Source organism: Lepidochelys olivacea, assembly GCF_965140295.1.
Source record: "Lepidochelys olivacea isolate rLepOli2 genome assembly, chromosome: 26".
Lineage (NCBI taxonomy): Eukaryota > Metazoa > Chordata > Testudines > Cheloniidae > Lepidochelys > Lepidochelys olivacea.
Window position 1 is genome coordinate 11,797,759 of NC_140436.1, and position 24,408 is coordinate 11,822,166.

The 24,408-nt window shown below is 49.1% G+C and overlaps 1 protein-coding gene across 1 annotated transcript in view; it reads right to left on the reverse strand.

Annotated features, from left to right (window-relative positions):
• Positions 1-282: 282 nt before the first annotated feature.
• The window catches only part of ADD2 (adducin 2), a 96,059-nt gene continuing 71,933 nt past the window's right edge, over positions 283-24,408 (reverse strand). Inside the window, exons 7-15 of the mRNA XM_084615226.1 lie at positions 22,676-22,819; positions 19,369-19,467; positions 15,451-15,627; positions 14,116-14,373; positions 12,740-12,859; positions 11,898-11,987; positions 10,416-10,581; positions 9,924-10,052; positions 283-2,787 (exon numbers count right to left, since the gene is read on the reverse strand). Coding sequence (XP_084471352.1) covers positions 2,471-2,787; positions 9,924-10,052; positions 10,416-10,581; positions 11,898-11,987; positions 12,740-12,859; positions 14,116-14,373; positions 15,451-15,627; positions 19,369-19,467; positions 22,676-22,819 — 1,500 coding nt within the window. The 3' untranslated portion in view covers positions 283-2,470. The remainder of the gene's footprint in view (positions 2,788-9,923; positions 10,053-10,415; positions 10,582-11,897; positions 11,988-12,739; positions 12,860-14,115; positions 14,374-15,450; positions 15,628-19,368; positions 19,468-22,675; positions 22,820-24,408) is intronic.

Sequence of the window (24,408 nt, forward strand, 5' to 3'; positions counted from 1 at the left end):
ACATTTTGCCGGAACAGATGCTGTTACTATGAAAGGGAATAATAAATAACCATACCTAGTGTTCACATAGAGCACTTTTCAACAGCAGAGCTCAAACCACATAGGCAAATCTGAGGTACAGAGACTAATCCAAGGCCACCCACCAGGCCAGAGCTGGGAATAGAACCCTGGTCTCCTAAGAGGCAGTCATGTGCTTTAACCACTGGACCCCACAGCCTCATTCCAACAAAGATGAGACTCTGAAAACCACAGGGCTGGAACATTTAAAAAAAAACAAAACAATGAAAGTTGTTGCTTTTTTATCAGAATTTTTCCAGCCAGTTGGCTTCATACACATACAAATTAAGGATCCGGAATCACATCCAAATCCAAACTTCACTGGAGTTTGGTTTCACGGTTTCAAGTCCAGGCCACTACAGAAAGAGGGCTAGCTTCCTGATTTTACAGATCTACGGGTAGATGTTAGAGATGAACCTGAACCAGAACACCGCATCAGTATACAGACTACAATATCCTCCTAAGTCAGTTGTTCTCAAGCCTTCCATTCTGTGGACCTGATGACAGAGAAAGATTTCTCCATGGACCACCTCTTTCCCAGCTTCTCAAACCCACCCCCCACTCCCTTGCATGGTTCTCCAGGTGCCATTCTGTGGACTAACAATAGCCCATAGTTTGAGAACGGCCACCCTAAGCCTTCAGGGTCTGAGCCAGCTCCCATTTAAGCCAATGGAAAACCTCTGTTTCAATGGGGCAAGATCAAGATCTCATTTGGTTAGCACCCTTAATGCCAGAGTCCTAAAAGTGACAGAGGAACATTGGCCTGTTTATCTCCTTTAACTGTGGCATGACAGGTTAGATATTAGTTCAACCTTTCTAACTATACGGATGGTTAAGCACTGGAACAGGTTACCAAGAGAGGTTGTGGAATCCACATCATTGGAAGTTTCTAAGAACAGGTTGGACAAACACCTGTCAAGGATGGTCTAGGTTTACTTAATCCTACCTTAGCATGGGGGGATGAATTAGATGATCTCTCGAGGACCCTTCTAGCCCTATATTTCTAAGATTCTCTGAACTGGAAATTGTAATAATCCTCAACTGTCGGTAACTTTGTCTTATTTTGAAGAGAGGGTGAAGGTTAGAGATGGGGGGAGGCAGGTTAAGCCAGTTGGCAATAACATGTCACCGGAGTGAACTCGTGTTTCATTTTCACTCTGGAGTTGGGGGTTGGCGGGAGGGGGCGGGTGGGGAAGAGGGAATGTACTCACAGCCCCTCTTCGCTGCCAATCTGGAATGACATCTGCCGAGCCAGCGGAAGCTGAACGCAATGAAAAGCGCTAACAGGTCTCATATCTGCATCACAGCCTCGTCTAAGTGTAATTAATTAGTAGCGCAGCAAGTGGGGGTGAAGTCGCATTTTCTATAGGCTTTTCATTCTGCAGTGATTATTACAGGAGTGATATCGTCAGCATGCATTTATTCCAAACTAACAAAGTAGCACTTAGTGACTGAAATTTCCTTGCTTCTTAAACTTAACACAGAGAGTTCCTGGAGGCTTTTTTTCCTTCCCTGCTCTTACCACTATATTTATAGTGGGACACGTTATCTTGTGTGTTATTCTGGGGGAGGGATTTGTGTACTTCCCCACCGACTGAGACACAATAGTCATTTCCAAGAGGCTTCACTACCGCAGCAAATGGATCGTTAGATAACTTGGTGTCACCATTCTGGCTAGAAAGGAACTTGAAGATGGCTTGTTAGCCTAGGTGCAAGGTAGTCACCCAGGAAGCAAAAGGTCATGGGTCCACAGCCTGACCCTTCCTTCTAGGAGAGCAATCCTTCACCTTTGGGTTTTGATAAATTGGATGGTCTCCATTTGAGATTATACAGTGAATTGCAACAAAGTAATTAGCCAGGATTCCACTGCAGAACTGGAAAAAAGGAATCAAGCATTGTCAATGTCCCCTCCTGTTTCGTGAGGGTCTGTTCTTGCACCAAATTATTTCTGAAAGGTGGCCACGTGGGCTGTAAAGGTAGCAGCACGTGGAAAGACCTCAGCCCACGGGAAATAAATGGTTTGGAGCATTAGCGCTGTGACGAGGAGGAACTGGTACAGAGAACCAGTTTTACAGCTTGTGAAATTAGTGACTAGCTCCCTTGAGCAGAAAATAAGGACCACAATCATTCCTAAACTCGCTTACTTCTTCAAAAACCGGTTTAACGGGGAATGATACATCTCACACCATGGGTACCCATAAAATTTGCCTCATTCCCCCCAAAGTCTAGGTGTTGTCTCAGCCACACGTATTACACAGGAGTCATTCCGGGACCCTCAACCTCTGGTTCTATCTCAGCACAAACCATTCTAGGAGAGGCAGCTATTGGCTATCAGCTTCTTCTACTGCTCTAGTAACCTTGGTGGGTGGGGGAGAAGGAAGGAGGCAGCAGGAGGAGAAGGCCTGGAGAGGAATCAAGATTCAGCCTTCTCCTTCTTTTTGCCTTTTTTCAGGAAGGATGGGGTCCGGAATTTCTTCTTCTTCTTGGAGGGAGATTTGGATGGCGAGCCTTCTGGGGACACAGGCCCACTGGTGATTGACTCGGTTTTGTCCTTAGGGGCATCTGGGTCAGCATCTGTGGTTGTGGTCATCTGGCTCATTCCTTTGCTTAGGGTGTCTTCTGCAGTTTGGTCATCATCTTTCCCATTCACAATCACTGCTGCCGGCTGCGCCATCTCTCCAGCAGCAGCGGGATCAGCAAGGGCTGGGCTGGTGTCCGTCTTCTTAGCACCTTGACAAAAGAAAGACATAAGGCATGAGGATTTATGGAGGCAGGGTCCCCCATCTCACTAGAAGGACTACTACTTTGTGTGGCTAAAGGACCGGATCGCCTGGCTTTGCCATACAGATGGAACAGCTGATTGCTTTAGGGTTGCTAAAGATAAGGGTCAGCAGAATATCGAAGAAGTGGTTTCAACTGGGAGACTGCCGGCTAATAAGGGGTGGGCATTTTCCAGCTTGCCTAGAGCTAGCCCTGCGGCCTTACTATAATCATTCCACCAGAGACTTCAATGAGGATACTCTAGATTGACATTAGTTTAAATAGAAGCAGAATCTGGCCCACGCTGTAAGGAAATTGTCATGGCCTGATTCCCTTCTCTCTGACACCATCGTAAGTCCACTGGGCCTGGCTCTCCTATGCCGTGCACTTTGGGTATTTATACATCTCTGCAAAGTGGGTGTGATCTGAAGTTGGTGGTGTGTTTCATCCACTTTGCACAGGAGCTGCAGAGCAGTGGGGAATCAGGCCCATGGTATTTACACAGACTAGACCATATCATGCTCCCATTGAATGGGAATTTGGCCCTTGATTTCAAAAGAAGCCAGAGCAGTTTTGCTGTGATGGGGAGAAAACAGGACACTGATGGGTTGAGACAATATGGCCGGGAAGGAACATAGACTATCAGAGTTGGAAGGGACCTCAGGAGATCATCTAGTCCAACCCCCTTCTCAAAGCAGGACCAATCCCCAATTTTTTTTGCCCCAGATCCCCAAATGGCCCCCTCAAGGACTGAACTCACAATCCTGGGTTTAGCAGGCCAATGCTCAAACCACTGAGCTATCCCTCCCCCCAGGGATCCTCTGACCCAGATTGATTTCACATGTCCTAGAGCTGGGGAAAGAGCTTGTGCTTCATGTTGCCTCCTTGGTTTCATTTTCCCTCTTTGAATGCAGGCAGAGCTAGAATTCGCAACTAAAGATACGTCTACACGATAGCCACTGCAGTGGCGGAGCTATGCTGCTAAAGCACATGTAACATAAAGCATATGTAGCACCGTGGTGTAGACAGTTCCTACAGCAGTGGAAGGGTTCTCTCTCCAAGAGGCTGATGGAAGAATCCTTCCGTCGACCTAGCCATGTCTACACCAGGGGTTAGGTCAATCTAATTACAGTGTTCAGGGTGCAAAATTGTTCAGAGCCACCAAGCAAGGTAGCTAGGTCAGTCTATGCTTTACGTGTAAATCTGGCCTAGATTTAAAACCAGAAGTCTCTCAACTTCCTCCCTGGGAAAAAGAGGTTGCAAATTCCATCTACAGCAATCCGGAGAAGAAGGGGTTATTGCTAACCGAACACAATGCCCAACAGCAGCAGATTGGCCGAGGATGGTCAGAACTCCTGGAAGCCTGTCTGCTAAATGAGCTGTACATTTAAACAGTGCTAAGGGTATCTAGGCACTTGGGTTTTCCATTTGCTCACACATGCTGTTTTTTCTTCCGAGCCCACAAACACAGACTGGGGTGTGTGTTTTGCAAAGGGCTTCTTTTGCAACTAGTGTTAATGAATGATCCTCTTTGACAATGAACTCAGGAAGCTGTGTTCTGGGAAGAAGCAATTAAACAATTGCATGCATGCCTCTCTTCTCTTTTCCTCTTCCTTCTCCTCTCCCTCTCTCTTTTTTCCCCTTGTCCCGTTAGATTTCTTTATTGGATTTACCAAGAGAACTATAATTAACACACCAGACTTCCATAGCACTTTTCAACTAAGGATCCCAAAGGGCTTTACAAAGAGGTGCTGAGCCACCCAACGCCCTTGTGAGGCACACAATATGATTTCCGTTTTACAGATAGGGAAACTGAGGCACGGATCATTTCGGCAACTTGCCTAAGGTCACACAGTGTGAGGAATAGAACCCATGGATCCCCTGCTCTAATTGCTAGACCGCACTCTTGGCTGATACTTGTCACAGCTTGTGTAAAGCCCATGCAATATACGTAGCAGAGCAGCGGTTCCCTTTGTACATATTCATCATGAATATATTGCTCCCTGGCTGTTTTGCCAACAAACTACCTTTCACTCCTTCTGCATAGGCAAATATGGGACACGTTTAAAATGGTGATACAACGGCTTGGGTATTTGCCGGGCTTGCTGGTTTGTCACTGGGATACAGCTAGCATCGAAATATGGATAACATTTGATATGGTGAAAGCTGGATCTCCCCTCTCCAAACTCCCCGCGCCCCCCCAGAGGCTGGCTGTAAGGACACATTAACCTTGCTAATTCAGACAGTGAATACAGTTTCTGCAGGCATCCCTGCCGTGATTCCATAAGGGTTTGGGATAGAGCGCAAACGGCATGGAGGAGGAAGCTTTCTTTCCAGGGCCTGCAGAGCAGAGAACATTTGGAATCAAGCAGTCAACCCCTAATCTTGGCTGCTCTCATTTGTAAGGCCTGGCTCTTCGCTTGACTCCAAGCCTGCCTGCACCCCCACTCAGCGCTCCTTGACTTAGAGCACGATCCTGGCGGGCACAGAGAGGTACTTACTCAATGCGTAGTGCTGTCTCTGCTGGGGTTGTTCCTGTGACTAATTGCAATGAATGAAGGTGACAGAATCTGACCCTCAAGATGTAATACAGTTTAGAAAACCCTGGGGCTTGTCTATGCAGAGACCAAGGGTATGTCTACCCTTCAAGCTGGGGTGTGGATCCCAGCTCAAAGAGACATACCTGTGCTAGTTCTGAGCAAGCCTGTGCGCTAAAAATAGATTGCAGCTGAAACTAGGCACCCTGAGTATGTATCTGTCTGAGAGGATCCTGGGATCTTGAACCGATGGGCTCTCAGCCACTGCCGCATCCACACCACCACCTGCCAACTCGTGACTGAGGAATTGGGAGCCCGAAGGTGTAACACTCCACTAAGTGCACCAGCCACAGGGACCCGACTGGAGACGCTCTGGAGTCCCTGACTGGGCCGGGTACGCTACTGAAGCCAGGAAGAGACACGAGAAGCGGTCTGTGCGACAAGGTGGATCCTGGCTTGCTGCTGCCACAGCCCCTGCTGTCCGCTACTTGGCTCCTGGTCTCATCCTCAGTTCCTGACTTTGATCCTGCTCTGTTCCCGGCTCCTGCGCTCAGTCTTATGCCAGTCCCTGAACCTCGTTGCTCCAGTTTCCGACCGCTCTGGCTCCAACCCTAGGCAACGGCTCTTTGTTTCTGACAGAGTGCTGATCCGTGGCTTTAGCTCCTGTTTCCTGTCTGACTTTCGGCTCCGACACCTGGCTCCTGACTTCAGACTTGCCCATTGATCTCCGGTTCCTGAACACTGTGCTGCCTACCAGCCAGACTGCCCACGTCCCAGCCACTAGCATGGTCTTCCACAGCCCCTGACACTGTCCGAGACACGAGAACGCCCCTCCACCCACGCTGCTGTGTTAACTTGATGAGAGGTGAGGTGAGTATGTCTCCTCAAACTCCCAGGTCAAAGTGTAGACATATCCTTTGTGCACGGCAAGCCAGGGTCTGAATGTACCATGCACTAGCCTGCCGTGGACTAAGTCACCACATGGACCCAACTACCATGCATGCCAAGTTCCAGAGTGCTCTTTGATGTACCCCAAAGCACACCACGGAACTTTTAGTGGGCGGTAGCAGACGAGCACACTCTACGTTCATACCCTGGCTTGCCCTGCACTAAGTCTCTGCGTAGACAAGCCCTTACTTCCGTCCCTCCCATCACAGGAGATTGGTCAGAGCCGAGAAAGCTCCGAAATCTGAAGCAGACCGGAGTCCATCTGTAATTTTGACTGAATCAAGCCCTAAGATTGTAGCCTACTTAAAACAGTAACACTCATCACTACGCAAAGGTATGCCAGTCAGTGGCTGGAGTGAGAAGTACTTTGGCGAGAGAAGCCCAGTGCCGAGTCCTGAGAACGTACTCGTGTAAGAATTCAGCCACACATTTCCAAGTAAAGAAATAATGCAAAGGGGTAGTAAGCTGGCTAGGACTGAAGAATGAAAGTAGCTTCAGCTCTCAGACAGGCTGCGTATTCAGTACATGGGTGAAATTTTTCAGCTGAAATTTAACCCCCCCCCCCAACAAAATGCAGATTTGGCGACGCTAAGACATTTCACGAGATGTCAGTTTCACCAAATTGGTTTGATAGGGGAAAAAAACAAGTGAAAAATGTTCTGAAAAAAATCTTTGCCTCTGTAAGATGCTCTCACATTAGGCGGCGTGAGGAATGCAACACTGCATCACCCCCAGACCCTGCGCTCTGCAATATCCTTAAACATACACGGCTTGAAACCTGCCCAGACTCTGGTCTCCTGCATGGCAGAGAGGGAGCTGCTAGGTGAAACGGTCCCTAGAAGTATCTATAACATCGATTTTTTTCATTTTACCACCCCTGACCCAAGTAATGACTTTCCATCAGAAACCTCATCAAATTTTAGAGCTTTCCTTTTTCCATGCTGTCCTTTAGGACACTAAAGGCACAAATTGTGTATGCAACAGCAGAAAGTGATATGCACAATGGGAAGCGATGGGGGAAAGACAGAAGAACGGCAAGAAAAGCAGCTTATAGCAAGCGTAAATTGCTTTGCTGGCCAGTTTTGATGCGGGTCATTTGAACTCATAGTCATTCAGATGGCCATTGTTGGTGTTTTGAAATCAGTAAGCTAGGACAAAGCTCTGCTCTCAGATCCGCCTGGCAGATCTTGAATTGGATATTCCATTCCTCCCCCATGCACAGATCCCCCACTGATAGAGTGACCAGATGTCCCAATTTTACAGGGACAGTCCCGATATTTGGGGCTTTGTCTTACATAGGCACCTATTACCCCTCACCCCCGTCCCGATTTTTCACACTTGCTGTCTGGTCAGGCTACCCACTGAGCTCAGCGAAAGTTCTGTGAACAGGGCAAGAAGAAAACTCTCAAGCCCTCCTGGGTAGAATTTTGTCCATTAAGCAGATTTTGTGATCTTGGTGCGGTGCTCTTGAGGGTGGGAGATTCCTTCTACAAAGACCTGAGGCTACAGCTGGCTCCTTTTTACAGCATTCAGGACTATCTTTAGGTGGAAGAGAGATAGGAGATAAAAATGGGGCATAAAAATAAATCCTTCTCAAAATCTTGAGCAAGGAAAAAGTCAGGGCAACTCTTCTGAAACAGCATATAAGAAAGGAGCCTTTCTTAATCCCTCTGAAGTGAGAAGCATCAGCATCTTAATAGAGGTCTAAATCACACAGTTGGATGGTCAAATCAGCACACAGGCAGGTGAAGTGGGAACTTTCGAGTATCAATGCTTACACAAAATGGTGAAAGTTTCTAGAGAAATGACAGATAGAATTGATGAGGATAATAATAATGCTTTGCTCTCGTATAATACTTTCCCACAGTAGATCTCAAAGTGCTTTACAAAGCAGGTCAGTAGCATGATCTCCATTTGTAAAATGGGGAAACTGAGGCATAGAGGGGGGAAGTGAGTTGCCCTAGGTCACCCAACAGGCTAGGGGCTGAGCCAGGAATAGAACCCAGGTCTTCTAAGTGCTGCTCTGGTGCACCGTCCAGTAGGCCACCCTGCCTCTGAGCCTAAGCGCTGACTGAAACAGCCAAATGCAGAACATGCAGGTTCTATTAAGGTGCCCAACATTTGAAAACTGGTTCCTATTGGTCTCCCATACAACGAAAGACGGATACTGGGCGAACTGAAAGCTAGCACATTTGGATGCTTCTCCATGGAGCTGCATCCCTGCTGTGAACGTATTGGAAGATTTTCCCCACCCACCCTCTATCTCCCCTGTGAGAAGCATCCCACCTCCCGCAAGGTGATGGTATGTGAGCTTAGAAAACAGCCTCTCTATACTTACTACAGTGACAAGTATTCAGAATCAGAGGTAAGTCCTTTGATGAAAGCAACACATGGAAAGAGAAAGGAAGAAATTGTGGGGACAAACATACACCAACACAATGAGACACAATGCGACACAATGAGAACAATAAAAAACGTAACGCCACCACATTGACCTTCATGGACCAGGTCATGTCTTTGCCTAGGACAGCCAGATCTTCATTGTCTCCAGTGATCTGCGCATCTGATTTGAGGAGCATGCTAATAACTCGCACTATTTCTCTTCCCGCATTATGCCCAGCTACTGATTAACACAACACTAACGTGTTTTGATTTTATCTATCTGATACCCTCTGATGGTATTACGTTGCCTCTGATCTTACACTGAAATCCAAGGGAGGATATATATATATATATATATACACACACACACACAGAAGAACGGCAAGAAAAGCTGTTTATAGCAAGCGTAAGTAGCTTTGCTGGCCAGTTTTGATGCTGGCCATTTGAACTCATAGTCATTCAGATGGCCACTGTTGGTGTTATATATATATCCTAATTGGATTTCATATATATGTTAGAATTGGAACATATATCTATATATCTATACATCTCCTGCCTTGGATTTCAATGTAAGAGCAGAGGCAACATAATACCATCATATATATATATGTATGTATATATATATATATATATATATATGTATGTATAATGTTCTGGAATCTTTGGGACCAACTCACACACATCTGACTAACCCAAAGCCCACTGGAGTTAGTAGAAAGACTCCCATTGATTTCAATAGGGTTTGGATCAGGTCCATAGCCAGCAGTTTCTTATGACACGTATTGTTCTGCTCACCGGTTGCGCCTTGTTTCAAGTTGGACTGCCAACACTTTGGGGCGGGGGCTGTGTCTTTCTATGGGTTTGTACAGCGCCTAACACAATGGAGAGCTTATTCCGGGTGAGGGCTTTGGGCACGGCTGCCGTGCAAATAATAAAGAAATAGACACATCTTCGTTCCAAAGGCCTCTTGTGTGATTTGTTGGGACAAAGGTGGCGCAGAACTTATGGCCATAATAACCCACCCTCCTTTTAACAAAGAAAAGGAGGCCTTTCTACTGGTGGAAGATGCCCCTCCAAGCCTACAGTATGCCCAGGCCTTGCTGCCCATGTGACAGGGCTCAGGTTTATCCCAGGATGCAACTGCAGGAACACTGCTGCATCCACCCTAGACAGTACCCCCAAATGCTTCAATTCCTGCCATGCAGCATAACCACCGCCTGGCACGGAGGCTCAACTTACCATCTGAAGACTTGGCGGGGGACACGGATGGGCTCTTTGGTGGCGACTTTGTGGGGCTTTGCTCCGGGGAAGCGGAGGGGGACTTCACCGGAGGAGCCTGAGATTCCTCTACGCTCACGTCTCTCTCACCTAGGAGCAGAGAAGACATCCAAGTGCTATGTAAAAAATGGGGGATGAGATCCCAAAAGACACACTCCTTGCCTGTCTTCTGGGTACGGCTAATTGGAAATATTTCCTCCAAGCCTGAATGTTTTGAAGACGTATCGGTTTCCATAGGAAGGGTTTTCTCAGAGCGCTGTACATACACAGGGCACTGGCCAGGGATGTGGGAGAGCCAGAAGCAAGTCCCTATTCTGCTTGATTCAATCTGGGAGGAAAAACTCTGCTCTGAACCTGGATTCCCTGGCCAGTGCCCTAGCTAACCCCCCCCCGCAACATACACACACTTCACGTGACTGAACAAAGCCATAGCCGCTCCCTCCGGTTATTTACCATCTAATCCCAGTTTCTTTCTTTCCACCTCTTTCTTGTACTCCTCCAGCTCTTGGTCAGTTAGCTGGCTGAATGGGTTGGGAGGCTCTGGCTCGGTCGGTATCTCCTCCTGGGATACTTCTTTTGTCTCCGTGTCTGCTTTGGAAGCCAGGTTACTCTCCGCAGACTGAAACCAACCGCAGACATGACATTGCACCATCAGCACAAGGGTTGGGGATATGGTTTAGTGGGTTTTATGGGCCATCTAACTTAAGCTAGCGATCCTCTTTTGTCACGGACCGAGGCTCAGTATTCTAGGAGCCCAGCCCATGGCTTAAGTGTTTGTTTTCACAGATGCTGATCCTGATCTGCAGGGAGCACAGCCCCACATCCAGCAGAACTGATGCAATTCCACCATGCACAAGGGGAGCAGGTTATGGGGAAGGCACATAACCCCTGCGTGGCATGAATTCAGCTCCAGGGTGGGAGGAATACCTTAGGGGGCTGCTATGGGGGGTTGGGCTAGTGGATCCATTACTCTGTGTCTTCACTTGATACTGCCAGCCATGGAGTTGGGGCACAGCGCAGCTTTAACAGGGTCGGGGCAGCTCCACTCCAACTCTGAGCTGGGAGAGAAGCGCCCCACTTCAACACCAACACATCGCCGTCAGGATTCCCCTGATCTGAGCTCCATAACCGGAGCTCGCATGCTTATTCTGCAGAGAAGGACCTGGGGGTTATGGTGGACGAGAAGCTGGATAGGAGTCAGCAGTGGGCCCCTGTTGCCAAGAAGGGCTGTTGGGCTGTATTAGTAGGAGCATTGCCAGCAAATCGAGAGAAGCGATTGTTCCCCTCTATTCGACGCTGGTGAGGCCATATCTGGAGTACTGCGTCCAGTTTGGGGCCCCTCACTACAGGAAGGATGTGGACAAATTGGAGAGAGTCCAGCGGAGGGCAACGAAAATGATCAGGGAGTCGGGGCACATGACTTACGAGGAGAGGCTGAGGGAACTGGGCTTGTTTAGTCTGCAGAAGAGAAGAGTGAGGGGGGATTTGATAGCAGCCTTCAACTACCTGAAGGGGGGTTCCAAAGAGGATGGAGCTCGGCTGTTCTCAGTGGTGGCAGATGACAGAACAAGGAGCAATGGTCTCAAGTTGCAGTGGGGGAGGTTTAGGTTGGATATTAGGAAACACTATTTCAATAGGAGGGTGGTGAAGCACTGGAATGGGTGTTACATAGGGAGGTGGTGGAATCTCCATCCTTACAGGTTTTTAAGGCCTGGCTTGACGAAGCCCAGGCTGGGATGATTTAGTTGGGGATTGGTCCTGCTTTGAGCAGGGGGTTGGACTAGATACTTCCTGAGGTCTCTTCCAACCCTAATCTTCTATGACTTTATTCACCCTTAATCCACACATGACTTCTGCCTCAATCGGCAGAGAGCAGGGATGTTTACTGCTCTGTAACTTTCCCCGTGAAGCTAGCCCCTTCGTTAATAAGAGTACCGGACTCCTGCTCTTCTCTGCTATCACGCTGGCTAAGAGCTGGGACTGGGGTCCTGCCGATTTCACATCCTGGCGGTTTTGCTCCCGAATCTGTGGGTGAAAAATCAGCCAATAAATAAAAAGAGCTGAAATAAAAGTCTAGCCTAGCTGGCTTAGGGGCACGGTAATAGATAGAGCGGGCCTTGAATTGCCACTGCTTTGCACCTCGGAGAGACATTTACACTTGGGCTAAAGTAGTGTAAAAAGCTCTTTGCACCAGTACCAAGGAATCAGAGAGTCAAGCACAGAACCTCTCTCTCCCTGGCTGCCCATCTGAATCCAGTTTAGCTCAGTAGCGACTGAATGCTCTTGCCATCCAACGCCCGGTCCTTGGCCTACGTGAAACGAGTCAGCATGTCTCAGCCCCGTTCCTAGAGGACAGGGAGGTTGAGCGTGACTCTGGCACTATCTGGAACGTCCGCCTCAGCCAGGAGGCCAAGCACCGACTGGGTCACCGAGTGAATTTCCCTCTGACCTAGGGGTGGTTCATTCCGAACAGGGCTGAATCGTGTTTACAAGGCAGCGTTGGGGAAAGGGTATATGGCAAACTACCCTTGTGCCTGCTCTGGTGGTGAACAGAGGACTTCAAAGTTGCAAGTCTGGACCTCGCCACCAGCACTAAACTTGTTAATATAAAATGAAGAGAAAAAGTAAAAAGGAAGTGGGTCATCTGTTCCCCCATCAGCTGCAGGAAAGTCAGGTCACTGGAGTCTCCAAGGAATCTACTGATTCTCGGCCACCTGGAAACTAAGACCTGCCGTAGAGCATGGGGTGACAAGAGAGACATCTGAGAGCTGACACACCTTGTTCCTCATTTCCAGCACTTCCTGTGGGTCTGTATAGAGAGGCACAAATTGGTTGGGGTTTTCAATTCGGATCGGGGTCCCGCTGCTGGTTTTTTCCACCTCATCGGCCTTCATCCACTGGCCCGTACCGAGGATAGGTAGGGAAAGAGCAAAGAAAATGCATCAAGCCCGGAACTGCACTATCATTAAGATCCAGGAGAAACATGGGCCCAGCCTATGGGTTTCTGACCCACCACAGAATTTCAGATGTTCCAAATTTTGTAGACATTCAGAGCTGGGCAGAATCCCTTACGGAGAAAGGAGCCAGCTGCAAGATTCAGAAATCTGAATTTGGATTCAGATCTAACCCACCCCCTTCCTTGATGTTCAAGGTTTTGGTTCAGCCCATTCGGGTTCAATTCCACACATCTGGATTCTGGTGTGTGCCACTTCAGGGTTTTGCCTTGACTTGTGTCTACTAAGCAATTGTTAAATCCCTGTCCAAATGTCTATCTAGCTTAGGAACTTGTAGGGTCCCCAATACCATAGCATCTCCCCACCTTTAATGTATTTCTCCTCCACGCTCCTGTGAGGCAGGGCAGGGCTATTATCCCATTGTACAGATGGAGAACTGAGGCTAAGTGACTCGCCCAAGGTCACACAGGAAGTCAATGGCAAAGTAAGGGATTGACCAGGCACCCTCACCACTGGCCCACTCTTCCTGTCTATGCCCCAGGTGACTCCACTCTGTTGGAAACCCCAGCTGGTTAGCGCATCTTCCAATAGAAGAGGAAGGTGAACATTGTGGGGGGCAGCAGGGATAGCTCAGTGGTTTGAGCATTGGCTTGCTAAACCCAGCGTTGTGAGTTCAATCCTTGAGGGGGCCATTTGGGATCTGGGGCAAAAATTGGGGAGTGGTCCTGCTTTGAGCAGGGGGTTGGACTAGATGACCTCCTGAGGTCCCTTCCAACCCTGATATTCTATGATTTTTATACAGACCAGTCGCCAATTTTGGGAGGGCTCCCCATGGTACCTGTTGCTGCTGGAAAGCAGCTTTGATGCCTGCAAGCCGAGGGGTTGTTTTCAGCGATGTGTGAACTGGTTTGAATACAAACTGCCTCTTCCCCCCAAAACCTTCCCCTAAAACCTGAAGGTAACGATTTACAGGCTGTCCTACTCTGGGCCTGGCCTGAGCCCCAGTTACTCTGGGAGAGGCCGTGCTTGGGGTATACCGAGTCCAACCAGAAATATCATGAGAACGTCTAGATTGGCTCCAAGCATCTATTGGGCCTTTCAACTCCTTACCCGCTGTGCTCCGCTGTTGTGGAGGAAGTTGGCCATGTTCCTTTATGACAGTGCCTCAAACTCAGGACACAAAGCGCATTCCCCCTTACCGTGGTCTTAGTCCGTTGGCTGCCCACGCTTCTCTGGTTCTCCTCAGCTACGTTCACCCGTAGGTAAGTGTTGGGCGTGTTTAGCCAGCGGGTCTTCTCCTTCTGCTGCTTCTGGGCATGCTGTCGGAGGGTGGCGATGGGAGCACCCTCCTCCTCAAAGACGAATGCTGTGACGGTGGCAGGGATCAGCACATCACTTTTATGCTTGGTTTTCTCCTGCACAAAGGGGTGCCGATACTTGTAGCCTGTTCGGTAACCCTGGAAGGACACAAACAAAATGCTTCTTTACTTGGAAAACTCTAGGGCAGAGGTCCCCAAACTGTGGCGTGCGCCCCCTTAGGTGGGGGCGGAGGGACGTTCAGGGGGCGTGGCTGGGGCCCAGGAGGGAGTGCCACCCAGTTCCGCTCCTGGCCCCAACTCCAGCTGCCGGCAGCGCACCCACGGTCCTGGCTGCTGGCCCCACGCCCAGGGTCCCGGCCGCCAGCTGTGGCCCCAGTCACCAGTCCCCTTACCCAGGTCTGCGTCCCCTCCCTGAGCCACGTCCCTGACTCCGGGAGGGGAGTGCAGACAGGGATTGGGGGAGTGCGAGGTTAAAAGTTTGGGGACCACTGCTCTAGCTATTAGGACTGGGCAAAAAATCGGGGGGGAAACGTTAGAGAAAAATGCCACAGGGTTCAAACCAGATCTAGTGCTTGATTTGATTCTGCTTTTTCCCCTTTTTGCAAAACCACTGAAATTGTTATTAACATTTTTTGTCTCCTCAAATCCTGGTTTTTAGGAATGGTTTCAGTGAATGAAAGTTTTGATGATGTCTGCAACAACATTTCTGATACAAGAAAATTTTAAAAGCGTTGCAACAAACAAACAAACCCCAGAATAAAATTTAAGACTGTCGCATTTAATGGTTTTGAATAAAGGCCATTTTGTTTTGAAACAGTTCTTCATTCAAGCATTTTTGGCCAGCGGTGCTATCTGCCCATCTCCCTGTGGTCAAACAAGGGCTATCTACAACCTAGATCTTTGCCTCTTCCCTCCCAAGACTGCTGTAAACTCGCTCCCCCAGAGGCAGGAAGAGAGCACTCATGATGCCCCGAACTGGATCTGTAGTCTGTTCAGCTGGCATGCCTGATGTTTCGAGGCAGAATCCTTAGCAGGAAAGCAAATTGCTTGTTTGGCTTGGAACACATCCCGTGAGATGCTGAAGATGCACGTCTACACTGCAGCTGGAGATGTGATCCACAGCTTGTGTAAACCTGCCTGCACTGGCTCCAGGCGGGTGGAAGGGGAGTGTGGAGAGCGAGTAACGGGTCACCGCTAAATCGGCTGGAGACTCACCAGGTTGTCCAGCATTCTCATGAGGGCCTCAAACTCATGCTCTCCCAGGCGGCTCTTCTGCATGGGTCCGAACGTGCTCCCGGCCCATCGGACTGACCCAACGTCGTGGGGCCTGTACTTCTCCCGCTCCAGCACGATCAGATTCTCCACTCCCCCAGCGCTAGACAAGGCAGAGACCTAGAGCAAAGCACAGAGACGACAGCAACACAGGAGCCGCTGGGGAAGCCGCTGAGAAAGGGCCAGGTTCTTGGTTACGCGCCACCCCCGTTTGCTCGGCAGAAAGGGGAAGGATTCTGGCCAGCAGAGCATTCCCTTGGTGGAAGGGAGCTCCTGAATGGAATAAAGCCTCTACAGTGGACTCCTGCAGCAGCTACTCGCCAGCCCAGCCTTGGGGGCGTGCCAGAGTTACCCTACACCACTGGTCCCCAAACTTTTTACCTTGCACCCCCCTTGCCCCTGTCCGTGCCCCCCTCCCACCCTCTGGAGCCAGAGGTGCAGCTCTGGGAGAGGGGGACACAGACAGGGGTAAGGGGGATAAGGCTGGGGCCACAGCTGGGGCGGGTGCAGGGCTGGGAGCAGAGCCCCGGGCGCAGGGCCAGCAGCGGGGGCCAAGAGCAGAGCCCCCGTGCAGCACCTCACCAGGAGTGGAGCCTTGGGCACGGGGCTGGCAGCTGGGACCAGCAGCGGAGCTGGGTGGCACTCCGTTCCGGCCCCCCCATGGGGTCTGGCCCGGGCCCCTGAATGGAAACAATGTCCCCTGCCCTGAAGGGTTTGCCATGTGAGACCCTAATCCTGCCAACATGCATGTTACTCATGCACCCGGACGGTTTGCAGCGTCGGTCCCAATCCACGTATTTACGGACGACCTTTTCCACTCCTCAGCTGACGGCACCGAAAGAGCAGCGTGGCGCTTGCCCCGGCATTGCTGTATTTCAGAAGGCCTAGGCACACATGTAACAGCCCCCAACCCCAGAGCGCTCCCCGCCTGCCAGCCACAGAGGCAGAGCGCATGCCAGTCTGGAAACAAAGCCAAGCAGCCTCGGGAGTCACTGGGCATTCAAATGCCGCTATTGTGCTGGGGAGTTAATGAGGAGAGAGTAATGAGTGGGGGCGGAGAGGACAGACAGGGAACAGGCAGCGGGGCCCATGAGTAGCAGGAATATCCCAAAGCCCTTTGTCAACAAAGCTGCACGTGGGAAGGAGGCAGTCTGCAGAGGGCATGTATTCCCCGCCCTTCACCTGCAGGTGGCTCCTGCACCAGGCCTCAGCAAGCGCTGCTGACCTCGTTTCCCCAGCTAAAGTAGGTCGGCGTGCAGAGAGGAGGACAGCGGCATTTATAATAAACGTCACCGACGGCCAGCAAGCTGCCTAACCAGCGCAACCAAACCCGCCGCGTCGTTACAGCCGCGTCAGCAGCGCATGGGAAGAGCCGAGCAGAGCAGGAGAAAGTTATCATCATGTTGCATATTCAGGCTTTGCTGACAAGCCACTGTTTAAAAAGAATCAAAAATCGAAAACCAACCCACAAAGGAAATCGACAGTAGCTGTAGGTGAGGCCACAAGAGGTTTGGCTGTAGGCACGGAGCCAGGGCAGAGATCTGAGCACTGGTGTCTTCAGCGATTCCAGTGCCGATAACAGGGCCAACCTCTGAGGATTGTGGCATCATCCCAGACGTGGCCATATCACCCCTTCCGTGCATGGAATACCTGAGCAGCTGGACGACTGTCCTTTCTTAATGCAAACCCTTCCTACAGACCGGTTTACTCCATGTGGCCAACAAGAAGCTATGAACCGTCCAACCCCTGTTTATTCCCTTTTCTGTTCTTCCCAGTGCCTCCTGCTGACTCTGGCTGGTTTGTTCAGATCGAGACAGATGCTGTATTGTTTTGCGTGCTATGTTTATGGGGATTTGGGAAGCCTGGTGAGGGTCTGAGTTGGTGACAGAACTGAGGGCGTTTGCCTGTTAACATTCTGGGTGGCTAATGTTGATTACCCGAGGGAGGTTAGGTTTCTAGATGTGCTGATGGATATCGTTATCAGATAGAATCACGTTTATGATGGTCGTGCCCCTAAGGATCAGCCAAGAGATGGTCTCCACTGTAGTATTCCCCATTCCCTGCCCCGAAGTGCTTACAAGGGAAACACCAAGACAAATACATGGTGGGGGAAAGGCCATAACACACAAGCAGAGTGAACAATGTGGTGGCAGCCAAGGTCATGTTCCAATTTTGGGTTTAGTTAGGAGGGGATCAGCTAAACGGAAAGAAAAGAGAAGGGAGAGGGAGCATTGAAAGGAAGGAGAGTGAGGGGGACACGGCAGGAGGGAAGAGGGTAAAAGTGGCAGGTGTGGAGTACAGCACTGGTGCCCTTGGATGTTTTTAACATTTGTCAAAAGCCTCCAGTGTGCCGGCAAAGCTCTCTGCTCTGATCTAGGCCTAGAAATGAATCCGTGGCATTGGTAGAATGGATGGTGCTTGATAATAAATAATAATCATTTTAACTACCATAACAGCAGTGCCAATGTCGTGAGGGGTTGGAAGCCAAAGACTTTTTCTGGATATGGCTCAGGTTGAAACTGGCGACACCATGGTCTCAAAGCGTTTGAACAGGTGCACCTAGATGGTGTACTGAAGGCAAATGCTCCCAAAACTAGCCCAGCAAACACACACTACGCCTGAAATACTGTCCCTTGCCACGTTACACCCTCTCTTCTACTGTGAGCTCTTTGGGCCCGATTCACATCGCACATTGGTTTTTACATGGGTGTAATGCCATTGACTTTGGTGGCGTTATTCCTGATTTATGCTGGTGTTTGCAAGATCCAAATCAGGGCCACTGTCTTTTATTCATCATGAAAGCACGACTTACGTTTATGGCACCGTATAAATAATGAACAATAACCGCAATCACTACTTTTGCATCCCCATTTGAGCTCTTGCTGAGCTCTGAAGGCTTAGAGGGCAAGGTTTCCAAATCAGCATTTGCTAATCTCTGCTCTCACTGAAGTCAGTGGGAAATCATTTAGGCTAGTGCCAAACACTTCTGAAAATCCCACCCCAAACCAACAGTCAACAGCGGAGGAGAAAGCAAAGGCCCAGTTCAAGTTATTGAGCAAGTAACAGGGCAGCAGCTGAAACTCAAGGCTAACCTGGGAGTGACTGAAAGCCACGACCGTATATAAAGCTGTAAAAAAAAAAATAAAAACCACACTGGAAGTTTCAGAGTAACAGCCGTGTTAGTCTGTATTTGCAGAAGTTGGTTTCTGTCCTGAAGTCTGTTCCAGGGACTGCCCAGTAGAGGGAGATAAATGATCAGTGCAATGCAGCCAGATTGAATTGGTGTATTCCTGGCAGCATTCTCCTAGGGCGCAAACCCTAATCTGCTCCTTGGGGGACATCTCCCCAGGGTCAAAACAAGATGTTGCCATCCTGCAGCCCACCATCTACACCAAGCACTTGAGTATTTCACAGTTGTGGCTGGAAATCCTGCAAGATGTAGCATTTGGGATGGAGGCTTTAGAACGCTGGAGTTTATACGATAGTGATAACTTGCAAACACAGGACTCATTGAGTCTGGTACAGGGGGGGTTATAATGATCCTGGGTCTCTCCCCATATTAGGCATACCAGACACAATGCAGTCCTGTCTTAGCAAGTTATCACTGTGAGTCTGTCTGTCAGTCTATACTGGCGGTAGGGAAGGGAAAGAGAGCAAGTCGTTTTGTCTTTAGCTTATGGGAGACACTCCAACTCTACAGTGACAAGAATCATAAGTACCTAGGTGGCTGGTTAGATGGAATATTCACCTAGATTACATAGCAAGCAGAGTAACAAAGCATTGTAATGAGACGCGACCTTGGAAACACATCAACGAGGGCGGATGCTCATTCCAAGTTGCTGCCCCAGTGGAGTCGCTCACCTGGATCTCACAAGCAGCCTGCAAGTGAAAGGTTTTATAGAAAGCTTCCTCCACCGTGTCTCCCAGAGTGATCACGCCGTGGTTTCGCAGCACCAGGATCTGCGGGGAAAATGAAACACAAGCTAACACAGTCCTTGCCAGTGAATGCATTTCTTTCTAAAGAGGCTCAGAGATACAGTCCATCGACAAGTCTGGGTTTTTGCCCAGCACCTGAAGGTCCCTCGAATGACTTGCAGGCTATTTCAGCTCACATTCGGAATGACAGGTTCTGTAAAAAGTGACAGCAATTTAACCCCTTTGTAACTTCCCAGATGTTGAGTAGTTCTGATACTTAGAATCATAGAATCATAGAATATCAGGGTTGGAAGGGACCTCAGGAGGTCATCAAGCCCAACCCCCTGCTCAAAGCAGGACCAATCCCCAATTAAATCATCCCAGCCAGGCCTTTGTTAAGCCTGACCTTAAAAACTTCTAAGGAAGGAGATTCCACCACCTCCCTAGGCAACGCATTCCAGTGTTTCACCACCCTCCTAGTGAAAAAGTTTTTCCTAATATCCAACCTAAACCTCCCCCACTGCAACGTGAGACCATTACTCCTTGTCCTGTCCTCTTCCACCACTGAGAATAGTCTAGAACCATCCTCTCTGGAACCACCTCTCAGGTAGTTGAAAGCAGCTACCAAATCCCCCCTCATTCTTCTCTTCTGCAGACTAAACAATCCCAGTTCCCTCAGCCTCTCCTCATAAGTCATGTGTTCCAGACCCCTAATCATTTTTGTTGCCCTTTGCTGGACTCTTTCCAATTTATCCACATCCTTCTTGTAGTGTGGGGCCCAAAACTGGACACAGTACTCCAGATGAGGCCTCACCAATGTCGAATAGAGGGGAACGATCACGTCCCTCGATCTGCTCGCTATGCCCCTACTTATACATTCCAAAATGCCATTGGCCTTCTTGGCAACAAGGGCACACTGCTGACTCATATCCAGCTTCTCGTCCACTGTCACCCCTAGGTCCTTTTCCGCAGAACTGCTGCCTAGCCATTCGGTCCCTAGTCTGTAGCTGCGTGTAACTTCACCTGGTTTATTGGCCATTTCCTTCTAATCCAATCTATGTGGCACTCCTCTTGCTGTGTCTGGTCTCAGAAAAGCTTTACAAACATTTATGAATCAAACCCCGGGTATTTCAGGACACAGGTGGGTAAACTGAGGCACAAAGCAATTGGGAGGCCCAAACTCAAACAGCAGGGCAATCGCCCAGCCAGCTGTAGAACCCAGCCTTCTCAGCCTGGTGCTTTTGCCACATGACGGGCCCAAACCTCACAACACGTCAGAATGTGAAGCCCCGACAGGACCGCAAACCAGAACCCAAACCCCAGCACAGGACCCAGATCTGAACGCCACCTCTTCGGCCCATCTCCAATGAAAATATTACTGGGTCAAACCCATTCCTGGAGCAACTCATAAGAACGGCCATACTGGGTCAGACCAAAGGTCCATCCAGCCCAGTATCCTGTCTACCAACAGTGGCCAATGACAGGTGCCCCAGAGGGAGTGAACCTAGCAGGTGATGATCTAGTGATCTCTCTCCTGCCATCCATCTCCACCCTCTGACAAACAGAGGCAAGGGACACCATTCCTTACCCATCCTGGCTAATAGCCATTAATGGACTTAACCTCCATGAATTTATCCAGTTCTCTTTTAAACCCTGTTATAGTCCCAGCCTTCACAACCCCCTCAGGCAAGGAGTTCCACAGGTTGACTATGCGCTGACTGAAGAAGAACTTCCTTTTATTTGTTTTAAACCTGCTACCCATTAATTTCAATTGGTGGCCCTTAGTTCTTATATTATGTGAAGAAGTAAATAACGTTTCCTTATTCACTTTCTCCACACCACTCATGATTTTATATACCTCCATCATCTCCCCCTCTTTATCTCCTCTTTTCCAAACTGAAAAGTCCTTGCCTCTTTAATCTCTCCTCATATGGGACCCGTTCCAACCCCCTAATCATTTTAGTTGCCCTTTTCTGAACCTTTTTGAATGCCAGTATATCTTTTTTGAGATGAGGGGACCACATCTGTATGCAGTATTCAACTTGGATTTATATAAGGGCAATAAGATATTCTCCGTCTTAGTCTCCGTCTTAGTCTCTATCCCTTTTTTAATGATTCCTAACATCCTGTTTGCTTTTTTGACTGCCGCTGCACACTGCGTGGACGTCTCCAGAGAACTGTCCACGATGACTCCAACATCTTTCTCCTGATTAGTTGTAGCTAAATTAGCCCCCATCATATTGCATGTATAATTGGGGTTATTTTTTCCAATGTGCATTACTTTACATTTATCCACATTAAATGTCATTTGTCATTTTGTTGCCCAATCACTTAGTTTTGTGAGATCTTTTGGAAGTTCTTCACAGACTGCTTTGGTCTTAACTATCTTGAGCAGTTTAGTATCATCTGCAAACTTTGCCACCTCACTGTTTATCCCTTTCTCCAGATCAATTATGAATAGGTTGAATAGGATTGGTCCTAGGACTTACCCTTGGGGAACACCACTAGTTACCCCTCTCCATTCTGAAAATTTACCATTTATTCCGAGCCTTTGTTCCCTGTCCTTTAGCCGGTTCTCAATCCATGAAAGGATCCTCCCTCTTATCTCATGACAACTTAATTTCATAGAATCATAGAATATTAGGGTTGGAAGGGACCTCAGGAAGTCATCTAGTCCAACCCCCTGCTCAAAGCAGGACCGATCCCCAACTAAATCATCCCAGCCAGGGCTTTGTCAAGCCTGACCTTAAAAACCTCTAAGGAAGGGGATTCCAACACCTCCCTAGGTAACGCATTCCAGTATTTCACCACCCTCGTAGTGAAAAAGTTTTTCCTAATATCCAACCTAAATCTCCCCCACTGCAACTTGAGACCATTACTCCTTGTTCTGTCATCTGCTACCTCTGAGAACAGTCTAGAGCCATCCTCTTTGGAACCCCCTTTCAGGTAGTTGAAAGCAGCTATCAAATCCCCCCTCATTCTTCTCTTCCGTAGACTAAACAATCCCAGTTCCCTCAGCCTCTCCTCATAAGTCATGTGTTCCAGTCCCCTAACCTTTTTATTGCCCTCAGATGGACTCTCTCCAATTTTTCCACAAGTGAGGGACCCTGTCAAAGGCTTTCTGGACATCTAAGTACACTATGTCCACTGGATCCCCCTTGTCCACGTTTGTTGACCCTGCTGAGCTGTATTAGCCCGACGGCTGATCAGCCACAATATCTTTCAGTCGGAGGAGTGTGTCTTTTCTCCTAACCTTGCAGGTTGGTCCAAGGCACTTCTGTAGTTCAATCCTGTCTGCCTCTTCCTCCATCTCTCCATTGAAATCGAAGTACACAATGTTGCCTAGCAGCAGGGCATCATGGGATACAGGCAGGATGCCACATTTCATGGCAGACACCTGGCAAACAGAGAGAACGCAGGAAGCCAAGGGGAAGATCAGCATTTTGGTTCCCTCACGTTTACACCAACGCACCTGTCGAGTCTACGCTCAGCTTTCAAACCGGCAACCTGTGGCCTGTTGTTGCGCTTTTACGGCCCTGATCCCGCAATATCCTGAGCATCCTTCTCCCTCTCTCTCAGTGGAATCAACGGGTGCAGACGTTGCCCAGCATCTCCCAGGACTGGCCCCTCAGACCAGCGGCTGCATCAGTTTGCAGGCATATGAAGCCATGAAGGTTCAGCAGTGGCAGATCAGTATGAACAATGAGGCTCTGCCATCAGCGCCAACAAAAGGAACCCAGGAAAACAGCAGTTTTGTAGCAGTCACATATTTTGGCCTTTCTCCTCCCAGGGGCTGCATATTTCCCTTACTTTTACGCATCCCACCCACAGCTTCTGCCTCACATTAGAAGCATAAAGCAACTGACCGAAGGTGAGTCACATGAAGTTTGGGGATAAAAAAATGTTCATTTCTTAAATGACGGAACATGCACATGTCCGAGAAGTGCTCAAGTGAGGGGCAAACGGAGCCCCCTTCTCGGGGCCCTGCAGCATCCCAGTGCAGCAGACAGAGCACAGTTCCACTGTGCAGAAAGACTGAATGAGCACAGACCTTGCCCAGTTCTAGTGTAATCCCCCTGAGCAGTAGCATGCCAGGGGCAAGAGAGGGCAGGTCGTCTCCCAGCACCCCTCCTGTAAGTCAAGTATTATCCCCACAGAACAGGTGGGGAAACTGAGGCACAGAGCCATTCAGCGACTTGCCCACGGTCACACTGTCTGTGACCAAGGTGGCAAGAGAACTCTGAACGCCTGAGTCCTGGCCCCTCAAAAGGGTACATGGCGTTCAAAGAGGTGCACACAGTCTGGTGCAAATCCGTTGCACTGGGGTGAATTTCATCCCTCTCATCTTCACATGAGCAAAGACCATTTGCATGCTCAGGGGGTTGCGGGGAGGTGTTCTAAAGTCCCGGGTACAGTTCTAAAGTCGAGGTTGAAACCCATTGGAAAATAAGCCTCAGTAAGGACTGGTCTCTCATAACCCATTACGAATGACGCTACTTAGCAGAGATGGGCTTGTGCTAGACATTCAGACTAACGAAGTCACTGCCCTTGAGTTTTGTCCCAGGATCAACAAATGCTGTGGCTGTCCGGAAACAAGAGGCCATTCTCCTGAGCAGAAGTTCTGCTGTTTTTTTAGCTGCTAAAGTAACAGCCGTACTTGATGCAAATACCTATCCTATTTACAAAGCATCACAGGGTTTCTAAAGGGAAATGAAACTTAATACCACTGTGTCAGAGGCCCCGTTAATTCCACTGATTTTAACGGGATGTGGATCGGCCTCTGAGGGAGCGATGTGTTTGACAGACGAGTGGAGTGGGGATGCCACACATGGATCTCAAAGCCACTGAGGCAAGCAGGGTGTTATCAGCAATGATCCTGAACGAAGCCCTGGATTCCCCATCCTCCCAACCTCACTCAGGATGTTCAGAGCCGGAGCTGAACTCTGCAGCTCTCTACGGCTGCGGTACAAACCGTACAGCGGCTGA